The sequence below is a fragment of the Pongo abelii genome, chromosome Y, assembly GCF_028885655.2.
Source record: "Pongo abelii isolate AG06213 chromosome Y, NHGRI_mPonAbe1-v2.0_pri, whole genome shotgun sequence".
Lineage (NCBI taxonomy): Eukaryota > Metazoa > Chordata > Mammalia > Primates > Hominidae > Pongo > Pongo abelii.
This window is the reverse complement of record NC_072009.2, coordinates 50,812,814-50,836,690: the sequence shown is the minus strand read 5'-3', so window position 1 is coordinate 50,836,690 and position 23,877 is coordinate 50,812,814. Positions and strand designations below refer to the sequence as shown.

Below are 23,877 nucleotides of genomic sequence, written 5' to 3'. Positions count from 1 at the left end.
TTGCCAGTATTATCTAATTCAATTACTGTGTCAACATGTAAGCAAATTGGTATTTATATAAACTGACCAGGAAAAAGCCTATCATTTGTAGTCAGCAAAGTTACATTGGCAGCAAAAGAGGAGGAGCAAATAAAGAGAGTGATAAAATTTAGAAAATACGACGTGAAAATCAGAATGAAAACTTTAGTAAATCAAAGCGCAGATTCTCGGGGAGTGGTGCGTGGGGAGGATGAAATTCAAGCAATAAACAATCCTGGCAAAACAAAGCAAGAAAACACAAGAAAACAAAAGTATATATGAGACCTGAAAAATGGGTTGTGGCCACAGATAATAAAAGAATGCTATGCCGAAACTCTGTTTTCAAAGAGGAAGAAAGTATTTCTCAACGCATTTTACAAAGCTAAAAGCATATAAGCAACAAAGCCTCACCCAGATGATCCATCCCTGCCCTCAACACAAATGGGAAATTCCAGCAGTATATAAAGAGTCTAAGTTTATATTGGGAATGCAAGAATACTCAATTTGCAGGACACATTACTTTAATTCATCACTGAAAATCATTTGACAAAATACAGCACTCATTTTTAAATTTTTTTAAAACCCAAGTAAAATAGAGATAGAGGAATCTTCTTTTCGATCAATCTCATTCTACCCTATCATCAAGCTTACAAGTGAACTAGTTGAGTCAACTGAACTGAAAATAGGAATAAGGTAAGGGCACCAGGGCACCTCCTTATTACTCCTATATATTTTTTCCACTATGTATGACAAAAGTGAATACCAATACAAAGTCTTCTATGAATCAGTAAGAAAAATAAAATTAAAAACCTAATTTAAAAAGCTAAAGATCAATGATCAACTTCAACGATGATTTTAAAAAGTGGGCATCAACACAATGTAATATTTTCCAGCTATTAGGCTGACAATTTAAAAAATACTAGTAACTTTCACTGGAATGGGTGTGGAAAAGAGAGCGCTCTACACACCGTCAATGAGAAAATACCAATACGTGATTTACCAAGAGTACTGTGGAAAAGGTGCATCATGATTTGATAAGCGGGGATACTCACCAGTATACTAAAAAGGAGAAGTAGTTATAAAATTGTTATAAAAGGGGCAAAGTGCTTTCACCTAGCTATTTCACTGATAGCAATTCATCTCAAGAAATTAATAGCAGAAGCGTGCCAAGATATTTACACAAAGATATTCATGGCATCGCTTTTTTTCAGACTGAGTCTCTCTTTGCTGCCTAGGCTGGAGTGCAGTGGCACAATCTCAGCTCACAGCAACCTGCGTCCCAGGATCAAGTGATTCTGCTGCCTCAGCCTCCCGAGTAGTTGGGATTACAAGTGTGCGCCACCACGCCTGGCTAATTTTTTTGTGTTTTTAGTAGAGACAGGAAACAAAAATCATTCAAATATTCCTTCACATTTTCAAAAATACATGAGATAACACAATATTGAAGTACATACGCTGGCTCCTTTAATTTGTTATTATAATAAAAGAAACGGAACAGAAAAAAGAATTACTTTAGGTTTCTAATCTCTGACGTTCTTGTTGTTAACTCTATTATGTAAAACCTCAACTTTTTCCCAATTTTCTGGGGTTGGTATTGTGGAAATCTCAAGGATATTAGTTCTTGGAATTTATTACCACAGATATGATTATGGGTCACATACACAGTCATATCTATGAAAAGAGACGCAGAGGACTATTATTGTGAAGCAGCCAGCTAAAATACAAATATAATTCAAATTCTGTGCTCTAAAAGGTGGGTAGTAATTTTATTTCACTCTGTCTTTCTAAAAAATTGATAAAAGTCAGTCTGGATGTTTCAGCTATTTGACGGCAAAGATGAAAAAAAACCATGCTACAATATAGAAGGGGACACCAAGTCTCAAAAAACTGTTCTACAGTGAAGTTTTTGCTAAGTACATTCCTGTCAAAATATTATGCAATTACTTCTAAATAATACGGAGGCCTTCATTCTAGACTAATTCTAAGTGTTGTCTTAAATTTTAGGTACATTTCACTACTTTAAAATGGCAAACTATTCAAGCAATTTGTATAACAAAGGGCTCAATAATATCTGAAAGTAAATCATTTTAGTCCCTCTTAAATTACCTGACAATTATATACAAGCAAATGACATCCAGTGATGACGTGAACTGCTGAATTTGGATAAGTAGGATATGCCTATAAATAAAGTTTACAGCAAGAATGTATGAATACGGTAAAACATTTTGTTAATTAGAAATACTATTCCCAATATAAAAAACTATGAAAAAGTTTTAAAACATTACTTTTCTATATACAGCACCGCAGATTCTAAATGAGTGACTGATTTTATGAAGAAAGAAAGATTCTGTCAAGTGAGGCCCTTTGGCTGGGGAGGAGGAACAGACTAATGAAAAAAGAAGTGACTATTTCACCAGACAAGTTGACCTTATTTATACTGTGTACTTATGCCCACCCAGAAGTTATTTCTTATTCTGGTGATAAGGCTCTATTAAGACAGACTTCAATGTAAGTTAAATTAATGCATTTGCTTTCTTTCTTTCTTAAAATACTTCCAAAGGGTTTTGTATTTGACAAGACCACAGGGTAATATGAAGTTCTCCTATAAATGTTACGGCTTTTTCTGTACTTCATTTCAAAAAACTAAGGGCGGTATATAATCCGCAACTGGAAAAGAGACAGTATAATGTCTTCTACGATTCAATAAATACTTAGTGATTGAAAACATATACATAGCATCACACATGAATACACCCAGATTACGTAATGGCTCACAGTAAATGTGAGGAACAGGGCTTTTTTTCTAGCCATCGTTCACAGGACGAAAAAGAAGCAGAGGTATACCCTACCCGTTTCAAGTACATGGAAAATGTCAACAAACGAGAGACACTGAAGAACTATTTCACCACTATTTTCTTACTTTATTTTCCATCAAAGAAAATGTCTTTTAAACTAAGACATAAATAAAACAAACTAAAAAGAAAATAAACGTTAGTTATCACCAGTAAGTGACAGAGTATGTCAAATCCTACTTTAAATATCAAGGTAACCAGGATCAGAGAAATTACATGCCAGACACTCACGGGATTTATAAATATAGTAAAACACATCAGAAATCTCCCCATTCCAGAACCAGAATATACCCAGAAGTCAGCAATCTATATGAGGAGGCATCTGGAAAACACTGCAAGTAAAGAATAGCTGGATGAATTGCTAACCTTAGAGAAGAATAAACTAGGCAGACACACGAAGACAGCTGCTTTCAAATATTTTTGGAACTAGTTATTTGGCGGGAAAGCAGTTCGGGTGTTTTAGAGGTAGTATTCTTTTTTCTTCCTATTCTTATTTAAGAGTAATTAATAGCAAAACATTTCTGTTTCTCTTGAACACTTTTTTTTTTTTTTTTTTTTTTTTTTTTTTTTTTTTTTTTACGAAGGGAAAGGCCAGAGGCAGATTCCAGGCAGATACACGCTCATTCTAAGGCCACATTAATATTACCTTTCATGGACTGTATAGTCAATCTAAAAGTAACTGAATTCTTATCATTATGTGGACCAGCCATTGCTTAAGCATGCAAAAACCTGGGAGAGAAAAAGGCACTGTTGCTCCCATAAGAGTTTAAAATTGGGTTAAAAAGAAAGTAACAAAATGTGCCACATTAATACAAAGAACGATTTAAAAAAACTACAGGCACGTATGAAATAGAAAAAAATCAAGAAAGAACAGGGAGTGTACGTTTGGCACATTCACTTTACCTGAGGTACAGCATAACTCCTTTGCTCCCCAACAGGCCGCTGTGGTGGCATCTTGGGGGAAAAAAAAAAAAAAAAAAGGAAACCAAAATTATTCAAATATTACTACACATTTTCAAAAACACGTGAGACAGACAACATCGAAGTACTTCTCATGCTGGCTCCTTGGTTAATAGAATAAAAGAAACAGAATAGAAAAAATAAGTACTTTAGGTTTCTAATCCCTCAACTTCTTGTTCTTCCTTCTACATAGAAAATCTCACCTTTTTCCCAATTTTCTGCAAATCGCATTGTGAAACTCTCAAAGATACTAATTCTTTGAATTTGGTACCACACATATGATTATCGGTCATAGATATAGTTGTATCATTGAAAAGAGACCCAGAGAACTACTATCATGAAGCAGCAAGCTAAAATAAGAACACAATTGGAATTCTGTGCTCTAAGAATTGGGTAAAGCTTTTACTTCACTCTGTATCTCTAAATTCATGAAAGACAGTCTGCATGTTTCAGCTCTTTGACGGCAAACATAACAAAATACATGCTAAAACAAAGATGGGAACACCAAATCTCAGAAATTGTTCTACAGAAAAGTTATTGCCAAGTACCCTCCTGTCAAAATATTATTTCATCACTTCTAAATACTACAGAGGCCTTCATTACGCTAATTCTAAGCGTTTTCTAAAATTTCAGGTACACTTCACTAGTTTAAAATGACAACCTATTCAGGCAATTTGTATAAACAAGCAGAAGGCCTCAATGGTAGCTGAAAGTAAATCATTTTACTCCCTGTTCAATTAACTGATTATTATATAAAGGCAACTGATATCGAGTGATGACCTGACCTGGTGAATTTGGGTAAGTAGAATAAGCCTGAAAATAAAGTTTACAGAAAGAATGGATTAATACGGTAAAACACTGTTATTTTAATTAGAAGGAAGTATCATTCCCAACGTGACAAAAATAGGAAGAACATTGAAATAGTAATTGTTTCTCTACCTACAGCAATGCAGATTTCTAAATGAATGACAGACATTATGAAGAAACAAATATTCCCTGTCAAGTGCTACCCTTTGGGTGGGGAAGGGGAAGAGACAAATGACAAAAGAAGTGCCTATTGCACCAGCCAAAGTTTACCTTATTTACACTGTCTACCTATGCCCACCCAGAAGTAATTTCTGACACTGGTGATAAGGCTCTATTAAGACAGATTTCAACGTAAGTTAAATTAATATATTTGCTATTTCTTTGGCAAAATACTTCCAGACTGTTTTGTATTTGACAATATTATAGGGTAATACTGTAGTTCTTCGACAGATGTTACGGCTTTCTCGGTACTTCATTTCCACAAATTAAGGGCAGTATATAAGCCACAAATGGAAAAGAGACAGTATAATGTCTTCGACGTTTCAATGAATACTTACTAATTAAAAACATACAGGTAGCAGCATTCATGAATACACCCATATTCAGTAATGGCTCACCGTAAATGCCAGAAACAAGCAGGGCTTTTATTCTAGCCATTGCTCAGAGAAGGAAAAAGAAGAGGAGGTGTACCCTACACATTTCAAGGACATGGAAAATGTCAACATATGAGAGACACTGAAGAACTATTTCACTACTATTTTGTTACTTTATATTCCATCAAAGAAAAGGTCTTTTAAACACACACAGAAATGAAAGGAACGAAGAACAAAATAAACGTTATTTATCACCAGTAAGTGACAGAGGATGTCAAATCCTACTTTAAATATCAAAGCAACCAGCATCAGAGAAATGACATGCCAGAAACTCACGGGATTTATAGACAGAGTAAAAGAGATCAGAAATCTACCCATCTCAGAACCAGAATATATCCAGAAGTCAGCAATTTATATGAGGAGGCATCTGGAAAGCATTGCAAGTAAAGAGGAGCTACAGAAATCTACCCATCCAAGAACCAGAATATATCCAGAAGTCAGCAATTTATACGAGGAGGCATCTGGAAATCATTGCAAGCAAAGAATAGCTAGGTTAACTGCTAACCTTAGAGAACAATAAGCTAGGCAGACACATAAGGAGAGCGGCTTCCAAATGCTTTAGGAACTAGTTATATGGGGTGAAAAAGGAAGAGATAGGAAGAGATTTGTTCGTATGTCTACAGAGATCATTTCTCAGAGAAAGTCTCACAAAGTATATAGAAGATTTTTAGCTCAAATAACCAACACTAAGAGTAAGAAATTTCTAACAAAAGTAACAAATTTCCCATTACTCACACTGTTCAAACAGGGATTCCATTGCCACTTACTATGGAAAGTGTAGATACAATTCCACAGACGCAAGGATGACTACAATAAACAAGAGAACAGGAACATAAGCAGTTCTTACCTGAACGTACTGAGTTACAGGATTCAGCGTGATTAGGGGCTGCAGGCAAGTTTCAGTGTTTGGATTCCTCCAGACGTTCTGAAACTGTGGTGGAGGAGGAGGATTAAATACCAAAGGACATGGCTGCACATGACGAGCACCTTTTTGAAAAGCAAGAAGAAAAAAGCCTACTTTTAGTTATTTGAAAAGCTACCCGGGTCAAAAAAGAACAATTTCTTTTCCTACTCACAGAACTTTTGTTTCCTGATTGCAGGGCCCAGCTTCAGCTTTTTACCCTGGAGATGTATCTGTGACTGAAAAGAGAACAGTAACAAAACTAAAATCCATTTTCAAGTCTTAGCTTCCAAGACTTGGGTAAACACCTAAAGTCTTCTAAAGTGCCTATCATCATAGACGATCAGTGACAACTACGCACCAAATTAAAATTTGTCATCATGAAGCTACCTTACTTACCCTTGCCACTCTAATCAGTGTCAAGAGGCATCAAGTGAAAGTTGATCAAAAGCTTTTCATCACCCTGTCTCCAACCTTTCCTGTCTGTAGTTCGTGAACCTAGGTGTCCACTCAGAAATAAACAGGATCTATCAAGTTATGGGAGGTGACTCTGAGTTTGGATTTTGAACAGGAAGTCTAGCTTCCTCCAAATTTTACACAAGTCTGAGTATATCTCTAACACTAAACGTCGTAGCAGTAAGATAAGAAAGAGATTTTTCTATTACTTACCTCTACTATCTTCTGGACATCCACATCATCAACAAATGAAACAAATCCATAGCTATAAAGGCAGACAAATGAAGCATAAAATCACCATCATACAGTACATGGTTCAGAACTTCTACTATTCTATATACAGAAGTGATCATGACCAAAGATGAATAATATACCATGATAAGTATTTGCTAACATGCACATGACAGATCCTCTACAAATACTACTTTTTCTTAAGCAGAACTATGTCAAAATGTGCTAGGATTAGGGCAGTGTGAAAACTTCATTGATTAACAAAGAATTCGCATCTGTGAACCTGAATTTAACTTACTATCTAAGACAAGGTGGTTAAAATTTAAGATGCGGTGCAGTGTATGAAGAAAACAATTATTTGAGAAAACTGATTAACTCATCTGTATGAAATAAAAATTGCAGACATTTCAAAGCAAACATTAGAAAAATGATTAAATAAAAGAACTGGTAATAACCTTTTATCCCCTACGTGAAAGAAATTAACACCGCAACAATTTCATTTATACAAGGGTCAGAATATCAGTTTTGAAGTCTTGTCTCATACCTATAGAACAGGGGACTAGAGTTCAGATATTTTTGATAAAATTACTCACCCTTTGGACACACCACTTCGATTCGTGATTATCTTCACTTCTTTCACTGAACCGTATCTACCAAAGCAGCTTCTGATCTCAGTTTCATCCGGCTATGGAACAGAATGGAACGTCAGAGTAAAAATTCAGCATTCAAAAATTTCAACTTTACTACAATTTTACTACCATGAGGGGGAAATTTTTTCCCCATTTATCCCCAAATGACCAGTAGCTCTTCGTCAAAGATATTTTTAGTACCTATGGGTCAAACCAGAAGCAATTCTAAACCTCCATGAAGTACAAAAACACATTAAGTTTGTAACAGGGCCCAAATCCCATTGTATTTTAAGGTAACAATGAGGTATGAATACAATACCCTATCATCAATTCCACCAACAAAAACAGTGTTTGGCATGATTTTGCCTTCTGGTAAGACCCAGCCTTGGCTAGCCGCAGCTGATGAAGACTGGGTGCTGGCCTCTCTGCAGGTGGTTGAGTTGGGAGTCTCAGGATTTGCAGCAGACTGTAATTTGGAAAGTAGACATCATAATTACGTATGCAGGCAAAACCCATACACAATGTGAAATATCATTTTGTATTTTACGTATATTTTATATAAATTACTTTCACTGTAAATTAGTCACCAGTGCAGCTCAGTTCAGGCTCAGGATTTAAACTAATCAGAGGACATCGGCATGGAATTTTAACCAAAGGATATAGTACTTTCTTAAACCTACTGCCGCTCATCACCGAGTCTTGTATAATGCTGTGGAAGAATACTCATTTAGTATTTGTGAAAATACTCTGTGAAGTAGTTAAAAAAGACACCCAAAACTAGAAAGTTTAGACTGGTAAAAATTAAAGTTATTAAAATCATCCTGAGTTGAAAATTTAGGGGAGGAGCCAAGATGGCCGAATAGGAACAGCTCCGGTCTACAGCTCCCAGCGTGAGCGATGCAGAAGACGGGTGATTTCTGCATTTCCACCTGAGGTACTGGGTTCATCTCACTAGGGAGTGCCAGACAGTGGGCGCAGGTCAGTGGGTGCGCGCGCTGTGCGCGAGCTGAAGAAGGGCGAGGCACTGCCTCACTCGGGAAGTGCAACGGGTCATGGAGTTCCCTTTCGTAGTCAAAGAAAGGGGTGACAGACGGCACCTGGAAAATTGGGTCACTCCCACCCGAATACTGCGCTTTTCCGGCGGGCTTAAAAAACGGCGCACCAGGAGATTATATCCCGCACCTGGCTCAGAGGGTCCTACGCCCACGGAGTCTCGCTGATTGCTAGCACAGCAGTCTGAGATCAAACTGCAAGGCGGCAGCGAGGCTGGGGGAGGGGCGCCCACCATTGCCCAGGCTTGCTTAGGTAAACACAGCAGCTGGGAAGCTCGAACTGGGTGGAGCCCACCACAGCTCAAGGAGGCCTGCCTGCCTCTGTAGGCTCCACCTCTGGGGGCAGGGCACAGACAAACAAAAAGACAGCAGTAACTTCTGCAGACCTAAATGTCCCTGTCTGACAGCTTTGAAGAGAGCAGTGGTTCTCCCAGCATGCAGCTGGAGATCTGAGAACGGGCAGACTGCCTCCTCAAGTGGGTCCCTGACCCTGACCCCCGGTCAGCCTAACTGGGAGGCACCCCCCAGCAGGGGCAGACTGACACCTCACACGGCCGGGTACTCCAACAGACCTGCAGCTGAGGGTCCTGTCTGTTAGAAGGAAAACTAACAAACAGAAAGGACATCCACACCAAAAACCCATCTGTACATCACCATCATCAAAGAGCAAAAGTAGACAAAACCATACAGATGGGGAAAAAACAGAGCAGAAAAACTGGAAACTCTAAAAAGCAGAGGGCCTCTCCTGCTCCTCCAAAGGAACGCAGTTGCTCACCAGCAACGCAACAAAGCTGGACGGAGAATGACTTTGACGAGCTGAGAGAAGGCGGCTTCAGACGATCAAATTACTCTTGAGCTACGGGAGGATATTCAAACCAAAGGCAAAGAAGTTGAAGCCTTTGAAAAAAATTTAGAAGAATGTATAACTAGAATAACCAATACAGAGAAGTGCTTAAAGGAGCTGATGGAGCTGAAAACCAAGGCTCGAGAACTACGTGAAGAATGCAGAAGCCTCAGGAGCCGATGCGATCAAATGGAAGAAAGGGTATCAGCGATGGAAGATGAAATGAATGAGATGAAGCGAGAAGGGAAGTTTAGAGAAAAAAGAATAAACAGAAACGAGCAAAGCCTCCGAGAAATATGGGACTATGTGAAAAGACCAAATCTACGTCTGATTGGTGTACCTGAAAGTGACGGGGAGAATGGAACCAAGTTGGAAAACACTCTGCAGGATATTATCCAGGAGAACTTCCCCAATCTAGCAAGGCAGGCCAACATTCAGATTCAGGAAATACAGAGAACGCCACAAAGATACTCCTCGAGAAGAGCAACTAACTCCAAGACACATAATTGTCAGATTCACCAAAGTTGAAATGAAGGAAAAAATGTTAAGGGCAGCCAGAGAGAGAGGTTGGGTTACTCTCAAAGGGAGGCCCATGAGACTAACAGCGGATCTCTCGGCAGAAACTCTACAAGCCAGAAGAGAGTGGGGGCCAATATTCAACATTCTTAAAGAAAAGAATTTTCAGCCCCGAATTTCATATCCAGCCAAACTAAGCTTCCTAAGTGAAGGAGAAATAAAATACTTTACAGACAAGCAACTGCTGAGAGATTTTGTCACCACCAGGCCTGCCCTAAAAGAGCTCCTGAAGGAAGTGCGAAACGTGGAAAGAACAACCGGTACCAGCCGCTGCAAAATCATGCCAAAATGTAAAGACCATCGAGACTAAGAAGAGACTGCATCAACTAACGAGCAAAATAAACCAGCTAACATCATAATGACAGGATCAAATTCACACATAACAATATTAACTTTAAATGTAAATGGACGAAATGCTCCAATTAAAAGACACAAGACTGGCAAACTGGATAAAGGGTCAAGACCCATCAGTGTGCTGTATTCAGGAAACCCATCTCACGTGCAGAGACACACATAGGCTCAAAATAAAAGGATGGAGGAAGATCTACCAAGCAAATGGAAAACAAAAAAAGGCAGGGGTTGCAATCCTAGTCTCTGATAAAACAGACTTTAAACCGACAAAGATCAAAAGAGACAACGAAGGCTATTACATAATGGTAAAGGGATCAATTCAACAAGAAGAGCTAACTATCCTAAATATACATGCACCCAATACAGGAGCACCCAGATTCATAAAGCAAGTCCTGAGTGACCTACAAAGAGACTTAGACTCCCACACATTAATAATGGGAGACTTTAACACCCCACTGTCAACATTAGACACATCAACGAGACAGAAAGTCAACAAGGATACCCAGGAATTGAACTCAGCTCTGCACCAAGCGGACCTAATAGACATCTACAGAACTCTCCACCCCAAATCAACAGAATATACCTTTTTTTCAGCACCACACCACACCTATTCCAAAACTGACCACATACTTGGAAGTAAAGCTCTCCTCAGTAAATGTAAAAGAACAGAAATTATAACAAACTATCTCTCAGATCACAGTGCAATCAAGCTAGAACTCAGGATTAAGAATCTCACTCAAAACCGCTCAACTACATGGAAACTGAACAACCTGCTCCTGAATGACTACTGGGTACATAACGAAATGAAGGCAGAAATAAAGATGTTCTTTGAAACCAACGAGAACCAAGACACAACATACCAGAATCTCTGGGATGCATTCAAAGCAGTGTGTAGAGGCAAATTTATAGCACTAAATGCCCCCAAAACAAAGCAGGAAAGATCCAAAATTGACACCCTAACATCACAATTAAAAGAACTAGAAAAGCAAGAGCAAACACATTCAAAAGCTAGCAGAAGGCAAGAAATAACTAAAATCAGAGCAGAACTGAAGGAAATAGAGACACAAAAAAACCCTTCAAAAAATTAATGAATCCAGGAGCTGGTTTTTTGAAAGGATCAACAAAATTGACAGAGAAGAATCAGATAGATGCAATAAAAAAATGATAAAGGGGATATCACCACCGATCCCACAGAAATACAAAAGGAATTTGTATTTCAATTCCTAGAAATTTCAAAAGAAATTTGAAAGGATCAACAAAATCGACAGAGAAGAATCAAATAGATGCAATAAAAAATGATAAAGGGGGTATCACCACCGATCCCACAGAAATACAAACTACCATCAGAGAATACTACAAACAGCTCTACACAAATAAACTAGAAAATCTAGAAGAAATGGATAAATTCCTCGACACATACACTGTCCCAAGACTAAACCAGGAAGAAGTTGAATCTCTGAATAGACCAATAACAGGATCTGAAATTGTGGCAATAATCAATACCTTACCAACCAAAAAGAGTCCAGGACCAGATGGATTCACAGCCAAATTCTACCGGAGGTACAAGGAGGAACTGGTACCATTCCTTCTGAAACTATTCCAACCAATAGAAAAAGAGGGAATCCTCCCTAACTCATTTTATGAGGCCAGCATCATCCTGATACCAAAGCCGGGCAGAGACACAACCAAAAAAGAGAATTTTAGAACAATATCCTTGATGAACACTGATGCAAAAATCCTCAATAAAATACTGGCACACCGAATCCAGCAGCACATCAAAAAGCTTATCCACCATGATCAAGTGGGCTTCACCCCTGGGATGCAAGGCTGGTTCAATATACGCAAATCAATAAATGTAATCCAGCATATAAACAGAACCAAAGCCAAAAACCACATGATTATCTCAATAGATGCAGAAAAGGCCTTTGACAAAATTCAACAACCCTTCATGCTAAAAACTCTCAATAAATTAGGTATTGATGGGACGTATCTCAAAATCATAAGAGCTATCTATGACAATATTGACCCACAGCCAATATCATACTGAATGGGCAAAAACTGGAAGCATTCCCTTTGAAAACTGGCACAAGACAGGGATGCCCTCTCTCACCACTCCTATTCAACATAGTGTTGGAAGTTCTGGCCAGGGCAATGAGGCAGGAGAAGGAAATAAAGGATATTCAATTAGGAAAAGAGGAAGTCAAATTGTCCCTGTTTGCAGACGACATGATTGTATATCTAGAAAACCCCACTGTCTCAGCCCAAAATCTCCTTAAGCTGATAAGCAACCTCAGCAAAGTCTCAGGATACAAAATCAATGTACAAAAATCACAAGCATTCTTATACACCAACAACAGACAAACAGAGAACCAAATCATGAGGGAACTCCCATTCACAATTGCTTCAAAGAGAATAAAATACCTAGGAATCCAACTTACAAGGGACGTGAAGGACCTCTTCAAGGAGAACTACAAACCACTGCTCAAGGAAATAAAAGAGGATACAAACAAATGGAAGAACATTCCATGCTCATGGGTAGGAAGAATCAATATCATGAAAATGGCCATACTGCCCAAGGTAATTTACAGATTCAATGCCATCCCCATCAAGCTACCAATGACTTTCCTCACAGAACTGGAAAAAACTACTTTAAAGTTCATATGGAACCAGAAAAGAGCCCGCATCACCAAGTCAAAAGAACAAAGCTGGAGGCATCACACTACCTGACTTCAAACTATACTACAAGGCTACAGTAACCAAAACAGCATGGTACTGGTACCAAAACAGAGATATAGATCAATGGAATAGAACAGAGCCCTCAGAAATAACGCTGCATATCTACAACTATCTGATCTTTGACAAACCTGAGAAAAACAAGCAATGGGGAAAGGATTCCCTATTTAATAAATGGTGCTGGGAAAACTGGCTAGCCATATGTAGAAAGCTGAAACTGGATCCCTTCCTTACACCTTACACAAAAATCAATTCAAGATGGATTAAAGACTTAAACATTAGACCTAAAACCATCAAAACCCTAGAAGAAAACCTAGGCATTACCATTCAGGACATAGGCATGGGCAAGGACTTCATGTCTAAAACACCAAAAGCAATGGCAACAAAAGCCAAAATTGACAAACGGGATCTAATTAAACTAAAGAGCTTCTGCACAGCAAGAGAAACTACCATCAGAGTGAACAGACAACCTACAAAATGGGAGAAAATTTTCGCAACCTACTCATCTGACAAAGGGCTAATATCCAGAATCTACAATGAACCCAAACAAATTTACAAGAAAAAAACAAACAACCCCATCAAAAAGCGCGCGAAGGACATGAACAGACACTTCTCAAAAGAAGACATATATGCAGCCAAAAAACACATGAAACAATGCTCACCATCACTGGCCATCAGAGAAATGCAAATCAAAACCACAATGAGATACCATCTCACACCAGTTAGAATGGCAATCATTAAGAAGTCAGGAAACAACAGGAGCTGGAGACGATGTGGAGAAATAGGAAAACTTTTCCACTGTTGGTGGGACTGTAAACTAGTTCAACCCTTGTGGAAGTCAGTGTGGCGATTCCTCAGGGATCTAGAACTAGAAATTCCATTTGACCCAGCCATCCCATTACTGGGTATACACCCAAAGGACTATAAATCATGCTGCTATAAAGACACAAGCACGTGTCTGTTTATGGTGGCATTATTCACAATAGCAAAGACTTGGAACCAACCCAAATGTCCAACAAGGATAGACTGGATTAAGAAAATGTGGCACACATACACCATGGAATACTATGCAGCCATAAAAAATGATGAGTTCATGTCCTTTGTAGGGACATGGACGAAATTGGAAATCATCATTCTCAGTAAACTATCGCCAAGAACAAAAAACCAAAATCCGCATATTCTCACTCATAGGTGGGAATTGAACAATGAGAACACATGGAAACAGGAAGGGGAACATCAGACTCTGGGGACTGTTGTGGGGTGGGGGGAGGGGAGAGGCATAGCATTGGGAGATATACCTAATGCTAGATGACGAGTTAGTGGGTGCAGCGCACCAGCATGGCACAAGTATACATATGTAACTAACCTGCACATTGCGCACATGTACCCTAAAACCTAAAGTATAATAATAATAAATAAATGAATGAACAAATTTTTTAAAAAATCATCCTGTTCTACATTCATAAACAACTTTTCACTTTACTGAGTATACTGAAGATAAACCTTAAAAAAAAAAAAAAGACCCCGCACCAAAAAGAAAATAAGCCTCAATGTGTTAAATCAATTTCTTATAATCCTCTTCGCTAACGCTAGGGTGTTCAAAGCATCTTTTGAAATAACACTTTTCTTCCTGAGTAACACGAAATCAGTCCGACTGATAATTCTAGTTTTCAAAGTGGGCTGATAGATATAAATCATACCATCTTTATTTTCAGATTAAAAAAACACATACATATAACTCATTCATTTTCTAGATTCTGATCAGAACTGTCTTTATTCTTTCCACTGTTGACTCTAAGGTTAATGTAAAATTTTCTGAAGTAGTATTCATAACTAATATATATGTTGGACAAACAATATAGCACAGTGAAACAAAAATTAATTTAGTCAGGAGATCTAGGTTTATGTCCCTTACAGGTAAGTGGTTATAAGCCACCTACTTACTTACCAGCTATGTATCTGTGGGCAAACTGCTTTGAGAATGAAATGAGATAACCTCTGTGAATTCATTTTGTATGTATAAAGTGGTAACAGTGGTAATGCCAATGTAAGTTAGTGTCCTGTTATTTGAATTTATTTTCAGCCGATTTGTTTTCAAGTTTCTTTTTTGGCTTCACTATTTAGCTGACTTATTTTGAAACAAATTTTAATTAAGAACTAATTGAAACAACATCAGGAAACTATGACACATCATTAACTTAAAAATCATTGATGAAGTGCTGTTGACTTTAAAAGGTAAGTACAAAAAGCTGCAAAAGACAAAACTATTACACATACACCAGTCTGAAAGAAAACAAAAGACGAAAGAAACTGTGTATCTTTTTGAACAACACAATAATGTTATCAAAGTTAATAAGAAAAGTGGGTTCCTGCTTTGGTAATTAGATGCTAGAAGTTACTGAGTCTAATTAGATGCTAGAAGTTACTGATTCTACGCAGCTTTACTACACACGAAATCTAAATTGTCACATCAACTAAAGCCGAGGTTACTGCATTTCTCTATTCTTTCGTGCTTGTACCTGCTATTTTGGGTTTGCAACTCATTCCTAATTCTTTCCTTTAACAGCGTTATTTCATGACAGTGATGTGGAAGAAAAATTTACAACACTATTTTTAAAGTTTTTCCTTTCTAAAAATGTCTTCCATTATTGTTTTTTCCAAATGACATTAAGCTGCATTATCTTGAACTACTGGGAACCTGCTTAGATTGCCCTTCCCCATAGACAATTTACCGATTCCTTCTCACTTCATTCAGAAATCCCAAACAGAATAAAATAAAACAAAACAAAAGAAATTCTGAAACTCTTGTAGTTTCTCTCCTTTTCAACTCCCCCTTGATTTGTGGATGAACTTTGGATATGTTTTTCTTTGATAAGCAAGCTATATTACGGTATTGTCTCTGCACCACAGTGTTTGGATGTATTTTAATTTAGAAATGTAACATCTGGCAGAAACCTGCGTCAGATCATGACAGGTTATGGAAATGCACTGATTCTCAACTGGGCAAGATTTTTGAGCCCCAGGGGCATTCAGCGACGTTTAGAGATTGGCTGTCACAACTGAGATGTATTCCTGGAATCTGATGGGCTGAAGGCCAGGCATACTACTGCACATCCTACAATGCAAAGACAGCCTCCTACAATAAAGAATTATTTGGTGCCAAATTTGCAAAGGGTCTGGTTAAGAAACCTTGTGACAGTGACACAAGAACTGAAGAGGAAAATTCTTGTTTGGGAAGAACCTGATTTCCATTGCTCACGAAAGTGAATCTTTTCATGACCTCAGTTTCAGTTTCCTTGCTTGAAAGCGAAATGGCCGGAAAAGGCCTCGGGTGTCTCTTCTGATTCTCATACTCTATTCACAAATAGTAAAATGGATACTTAGTTTGGTAAAGAGGAAAAAAGGCATTTGGTTTTATAAGAAGTTTGACTTTAGCTTGGATCTTACAAACTGGCTGCCTGCTTAACTGGAATCGTACATATAAAATTCACTGAATCTCTTTAACAGCGTGCTAACATTTTAAATTAAGCAAGTCACCATCACGTCCTAGTCCTCAGCGAGCAGGTGGCGCTCAAAGCTAACAAAGTAAGCCACGTACTTCATTTTTTGCAATGTACCTCATTTTTACCATGGCTTGACTAGCAGGGATTGTTCAATTCCGACTCTGTGTGTATTTATACATAATTATGTAAGGTATATATATCTATATAAATATTATATATCTATACAAATATTATGTGTATATAAATATTATATATATCTATAATTATATATATTATATAAATGTTATATATATAGATATTATATAAATGTTATATATATTTTACATAAATGTTATATATAAATATTTTCTACATCTATTTTTATATATAATATATTTATTTATATATAAATATTTTATATGTGTATATATATGTATATATATAAATCCACAATCAATAGATAGCCTTTGGTTTTTTCTAAACTATGGCCAAAAATATAAAGGAATGCTTAGGATAAGCTAAAGTTTAATTTTAAAGAAAGTACCATCGTAACTGTCAATAGCATCCCGCAAACCAACTGCATTAAAGAAGTAATTTTCTTAATCATACCTTCAAGTGAGTTGGTGAATTCTGAAGTGAGAAATGTTGGAATAGTAAACGGGTGAGCTTCAAAACCATCATATACACAACTCTCACTGTGATTTCTAGCAAGCGTATTCCTTGTTATATGCAGACAATCAAGTGACAAAGACAGCTAAAAGCTGGAGAAAATTATCATTAAACTCCAGCGATGTCAGCTCCTTTGCCAGTATTATCTAATGCAATTACTAAGTGAACATGTAAGCAAATTGATATTTACATAAACTGGCCAGGAAAAAGGCTAGAATTTGTAGTCATCAAAGTTACATTCACAGCAACAGGAAGAGGAGCAAATAAAGACAATGCTAAAATTAAGAAAATATGACGGGAAAATCAGAAGTTAATGCAGCAGCAGATTCTTGGGGAGTGCTGCGTGGGAAGGATGAAATTCAAGCAATACGCAATCCTTGCAAAACTATGCAAGAAAAAGCAAAAATATATACGAGACCTGAAAAATGAGTCGTGGCCAGCGGTTACAAAAGAATGCTACGTGCAATCTCTATAGGAATAAATTTATATTATATATATTATTTTTCTATAGGAATAAATATTTACATAAACTGATCAGGAAAAAGCCTATCATCTGTAGTCAGCAAAGTTACATTCACAGCAATAGGAAGAGGAGCAAATAAAGAGAGTGATAAAATTAAGAAAATATGACGTGAAAATCAGAATGAAAACCTTAAGTAAATCCAAGAGCAGATTCTCGGGGAGTGGTGCGTGGGGAGGATGAAATTCGAGCAACAAACAATCCTGGCAAAACAAAGCAAGAAAACACAAGAAAGCAAAAGTATATATGAGACCTGAAAAATGGGTTGTGGCCACAGATAATAAAAGAGTGCTATGCAGAAACTGTTTTCAAAGAGGAAGAAAGTATTTCTCAACGCATTTTACAAAGCTAAAAGCATATAAGTAACAAAGCCTCATCCAGATGATCCATCCCTGCCCTCAACACAAATGGGAAATTCCAGCCGTATATAAAGAGTCTAAGTTTATATTGGGAATGCAAGAATACTCCATTTGCAGGATACATTACTTTAATTCACCACTGAAAATCAATTGATAAAATACAGCACTCATTTTTAAATTTTTTAAAACCCCAAGTCAAATTTCAGAGAAAGAGGAATCTTCTTTTCGATCAATCTCATTCTACCCTATCATCAAGCTTACAAGTGAACTAGTTGAGTCAACTCAATTGAAATTAGGGATAAGGTAAGGGCACCAGGTCACCTCCTTATCACTCCTATATGTTTTTTCCACTATGTATAACTAATAGTGAATACTATTAGTATTAGAATAGTGAATACTAACAAAAAGCTTTTTATGAATCAGTAAGAAAAATAAAATTAAGAAGGTAATTTAAAAAGCTAAACATCAATGATCAACTTCAACGATGATTTTAAAAAGTGCCCATCAACATAATGTAGTATTTTCCGGCTATTAGGCTGACAATTTAAAAAATACTAATAACTTTCACTGGAATGGGTGTGGAAAAGACAGCATTCTACACACCATCAGTGAGAAAACACTAATACGTGATTTACCAAGAGTACTATGGAAAAGGTGTATCATAATTTGATAAGCGGGGATACTCACCAGTATACTAAAAAGGAGAATTAGTTATAAAATTGTTATAAAAGGGGCAAAGTGCTTTCACCTAGCAATTCCACTGATAGCAATTCATCTCAAGAAACTAATAGTACAAGCGTGCCAAGATATTTACACAAAGATATTCATAGCAATTCATCTCAAGAAATTAATAGTACAAGCGTGCCAAGATATTTACACAAAGATATTCATAGCATCTTTTTTTTTTTTTGAGACTGAGTCTCTCTTTGCAGCCTAGGCTGGAGTGCAGTGGCACAATCCCACCTCACAGCAATCTGCATCCCAAGATCAAGTGATTCTGCTGCCTCAGCCTCCCGAGTAGCTGGGATTACAAGTGTGCGCCACCACGCCTGGCAAAATTTTTTGTACTTTTAGTAGAGGCAGGAAACAAAAATCATTCAAATATTCCTTCACATTTTCAAAAACACTTAAGATACACAATATTGAAGAACATATGCTGGCTCCTTTAATTTGTTCTTCTAATAAAAGAAACAGAACGGAAAAAAGAATTACTTTAGGTTTCTAATCCCTGACGTTTTTGATGTTACCTCTGTATGTAAAACCTCAACTTTTTCCCAATTTTCTGGGGTTGGTATTGTGGAAATCTCAAGGATATTAGTTCTTGGAATTGATTACCATAGATATGATTATGGGTCATATATACAGTCACGGCTATGAAAAGAGACCCAGAGGACGACTAATGTGAAGCAGCCAGCTAAAATACAAATATAATTCAAATTCTGTGCTCTAAAAGGTGGGTAGTAATTTTATTTCACTCTGTCTTTCTAAAAAATTGATAAAAGTCAGTCTGGATGTTTCAGCTATTTGACAGCAAGATGAAAATAAACATGCTACAATATAGAAAGGGACACCACATCTCAAAAACCTGTTCTACAGTAAAGTTTTTGCTAAGTACATTCGTGTCAAAATGTAACGCAATTACTTCTAAATAATACAGAGGCCTTCATTCTAGACTAATTCTAAGTGTTGTCGTAAATTTTAGGTACGTTTCACTACTTTAAAATGGCAAACTATTCAAGCAATTTGTACAAAAAAAGGGCTCAATAGTATCTGAAAGTAAATCATTTTACTCCCTCTTAAATTACCTGATAATTATACACAGGCAAATGATATCCAGTGATGACGTGAACTGCTGAATTTGGGTAAGTAGGATGTGCCTAAAAATAAAGTTTACAGTAAGAATGAACGAATATGATAAAACATTTTGTTAATTAGAAATACTATTCCCAATATAAAAAACTATGAAATAGTTTTAAAACATTATTTTTCTACATACAGCGTTGCAGAATTCTAAATGAGTGACTGATTTTATGAAGAAAGAAAGAGTCTGTCAAGTGCTGCCCTTTGGGTGGGGAGGGGGAACAGACAAATGACAAAAGAAGTGACTATTTCGCCAGACAGGTTTACCTTATTTATACTGTGTACTTATGCCCACCCAGAAGTTATTTTTTACGCTGGTGATAAGGCTCTATTAAGACAGACTTCAATGTAAGTTAAATTAATGCATTTGCTGTTTCTTTGTTAAAATACTTCTAAAGGGTTTCGTATCTGACAATATTATAGGGAATTATGAAGTTCTCCTACAAACGTTATGGCTTTTTCTGTACTTCATTTCAAAAAACTAAGGGCAGTATATAATCCGCAACTGGAAAAGAGACAGTATAATGTCTTCTACGTTTCAATAAATACTTACTGACTGAAAACACATACGCAGCATGACACATGAATACACCCAGATTACAGAATGGCTCACAGTAAATGTGAGAAACAGGGCTTTTTTTCTAGCCATCGCTCAGAGGACGAAAAAGAGGCAGAGGTATACCCTACCTGTTTCAAGTACATGGAAAATGTCAACAAACGAGAGACACTGAAGAACTATTTCACCACTATTTTCTTACTTTATTTTCCATCAAAGAAAATGTCTTTTAAACTAAGACATGAATAAAACAAACTAAAAAGAAAATAAACGTTACTTATCGCCAGTAAGTGACAGAGTATGTCAAATCCTACTTTACATATCAAGGTAACCAGGATCAGAGAAATTACATGCCAGACACTCACGGGATTTATAAATATAGTAAAACACATTAGAAATCTACCCATTCCAGAACCAGAATATATCCAGAAGTCAGCAATCTCCATGAGGAGGCATCTGGATATCATTGCAAGTAAAGAATAGCTGGATGAACTGCTAACCTTAGAGAAGAATAAACTAGGCAGACACATGAAGACAGCTGCTTTCAAATATTTTCGGAACTAGTTATATGGGGGGAAAGCAGTTCGGCTGATTTAGAGGTAATACTCTTTTTTCTTCCTATTCTTATTTAAGAGTAATTAATAGCAAAACATTTCTGTTTCTCTTTAACAGATTTTTCTTACGGAGGGTAAAGCCAGAGGCAGATTCCAGGCAGATACATGCTCATTCTAAAGCCACATTAATACTACCTTTCATGGATTGTATAGTCTATCAAAAAGTAACTGAATTCTTATCATTATGTGGACCAGCCACTGCTTAAGCATGCAAAAACCTGGGAGAGAAAAAGGCACTGTTGCTCCCATAGGAGTTTATAATTGGGTTAAAAGAAAGTAACAAAACGTGCCACTTTAATACAAAGAATGATTTAAAAAATTTACAGGCATATATGACATAGAAAAAAATCAAGGAAGAACAGGGAGTATACGTTTGGCGCATTCACTTCACCTGATGTACAGCATAACTCCTTTGCTCCCCAAAAGGCCACTGTGGTGGCATCTTGGGGAAAAAAAAAAAAAAAAAAAAAAGCAAGCAAAAAAAAAGGAAACCAAAATTATTCAAATATTCCTGTACATTTTCAAAAACACATGAGATACACAATATTGAAGTACTTCTCATGCTGGCTCCTTGGATAATAGAACAAAAGAAACAGAATACAAAAAAGAAGTACTTTAGGTTTCTAATCCCTGAAGTTTCTTGTGGTTACTTCTACATACAAAACCTCACCTTTTCCCCAATTTTCTGGAAATGGCATTGTGGAACTCTCAAAGATATTAATTCTTTGAATTTGTTACCACACATATGATTATGGGTCACAGATATAGTCGTATCGTTGAAACGACACCCAGAGAACTACTAACATGAAGCAGCAAGCTAAAATAAAAATACAACTGGAATTCCGTGCTCTAAGAATTGGGTAAAGCTTTTATTTCACTCTGTATCTCTATAAAATTCAGCAAAGTCAGTCTGTATGTTTCAGCTCTTAGACAGCAAACAGAACAAAATACATGCTGAAACAAAGACGGAAACACAAATCTCAGAAATTGTTCTACAGAAAAGTTATCGCTAGGTACCCTCAACAGCAAACATAACAAAATACATGCTGAAACAAAGACGGAAACACAAATCTCAGAAATTGTTCTACAGAAAAGTTATTGCTAAGTACCCTCCTGTCACAATACTCTCTCATCACTTCTAAACGATACAGAGGGCTTCATTACGCTAATTCTAAGTGTTTTCTTAAATTTTAGGTACATTTCACTAGTTTAAAATGACAAACTATTCAGGCAATTTGTATAAACAAGTGGGAGGCCTCAATAGTAGCTGAAAGTAAATCGTTTTACTCCCTCTTCAATTACCTGATAATTATATACAAGCAACTGATATCCAGTGATGACCTGACCTGCTGAATTTGGGTAAGCAGGATAAGCCTGAAAATAAAGTTTACAGAAAGAACGGATTAATACGGTAAAACATTTTTTTTTTAATTAGAAAGAATTACCATTCCCAATATAACAAAAATACGAAAAACTTTGAAATAGTAATTACTTTTCTATACACAGCAATGTAGAATTCTAAAAGAATGACTGACTTCATGAAGAAACAAACATTCTCTGTCAAGCGCTACCCTTTGGGTGGGGAGGAGGAAGAGACAAATGACAAAAGAAGTGACTATTGCACCAGCCAAAGTTTACTTTATTTATACTGCGTACTTATGCCCACCCAGAAGTTATTTCTTACACTGGTGATAAGGCTCTATTAAGACAGATTTCAACCTAAGTTAAGTTAATACATTCGCTCCTTCTTTGGCAAAATACTTCCAGACTGTTTTGTATTTGACAATACTATAGGGTAATACTGTAGTTCTTCGACAGATGTTACGGCTTTCTCTGTACTTCATTTCCTAAAAGTAAGGGCAGTATATACACCACAAATGGAAAAGAGACAGTATAATGTCCTCGACGTTTCAATAAATACTTACTAATTAAAAACACACAGGTAGCAGCATTCATGAATACACCCACATTCAGTAATGGCTCACCGTAAATGCTAGAAACAAGTAGGGCTTTTCTTCTAGCCACTGCTCCGAGAAGGAAAAAGAAGACGACGTGTACCCTACACGTTTCAAGTACACGGAAAATATCAACAAATGAGAGACACTGAAGAACTATTTCACTACTATTTTGTTACTTTATTTTCCGTCAAAGAAAAGGTCTTTTAAACACACACAGAAATGAAAGGAACGAAGAACAAAATAAACCTTATTTATCACCACTAAGTGACAGAGGATGTCAAATCCCACTTTAAATATCAAAGCAACCAGCATCAGAGAAATGACATGCCAGAAACTCACGGGATTTATAAATAGAGTAAAAGAGATCAGAAATCTACCCATCCCAGAACCAGAATATATCCAGAAGTCAGCAATTTATATGACGAGGCATCTGGAAAGCATTGCAAGCAAAGAATAGCTGGGTTAACTCCTAACCTTAGAGAACAATAAATTAGGCAGACACATAAGGAGAGCGGCTTCCAAATACTTTAGGAACTAGTTATATGGGGTGAAAAAGGAAGAGATAGGAAGAGATTTGTTCATGTGTCTAAAGAGGTCATTTCTGAGAGAAAGCCTTGCCAATATATACTTGGCAAGATTTTTAGCTCAAATAACCAACACTAAGAATAAGAAATTTCTAACAAAAGTAACAAATTTCCCATTACTCACACTGTTCAAACAGGGATTCCATTGCCACTTACTATGGAAAGTGTAGATACAATTCCACAGACGCAAGGATGACTACAATAAACAAGAG

At 36.9% G+C, this 23,877-nt stretch overlaps 1 protein-coding gene across 1 annotated transcript in view; it reads right to left on the bottom strand.

The window, feature by feature from the left end:
* The window catches only part of LOC129053305 (deleted in azoospermia protein 1-like), a 66,877-nt gene that overhangs the window by 30,892 nt on the left and 12,108 nt on the right, over positions 1-23,877 (bottom strand). The window contains exons 9-16 of the mRNA XM_054545374.1: positions 7,827-7,973; positions 7,472-7,563; positions 6,861-6,912; positions 6,367-6,430; positions 6,138-6,277; positions 4,557-4,643; positions 3,774-3,824; positions 2,140-2,196 (exon numbers count right to left, since the gene is read on the bottom strand). Of these exons, the coding sequence (XP_054401349.1) occupies positions 2,140-2,196; positions 3,774-3,824; positions 4,557-4,643; positions 6,138-6,277; positions 6,367-6,430; positions 6,861-6,912; positions 7,472-7,563; positions 7,827-7,973 (690 nt within the window). The remainder of the gene's footprint in view (positions 1-2,139; positions 2,197-3,773; positions 3,825-4,556; positions 4,644-6,137; positions 6,278-6,366; positions 6,431-6,860; positions 6,913-7,471; positions 7,564-7,826; positions 7,974-23,877) is intronic.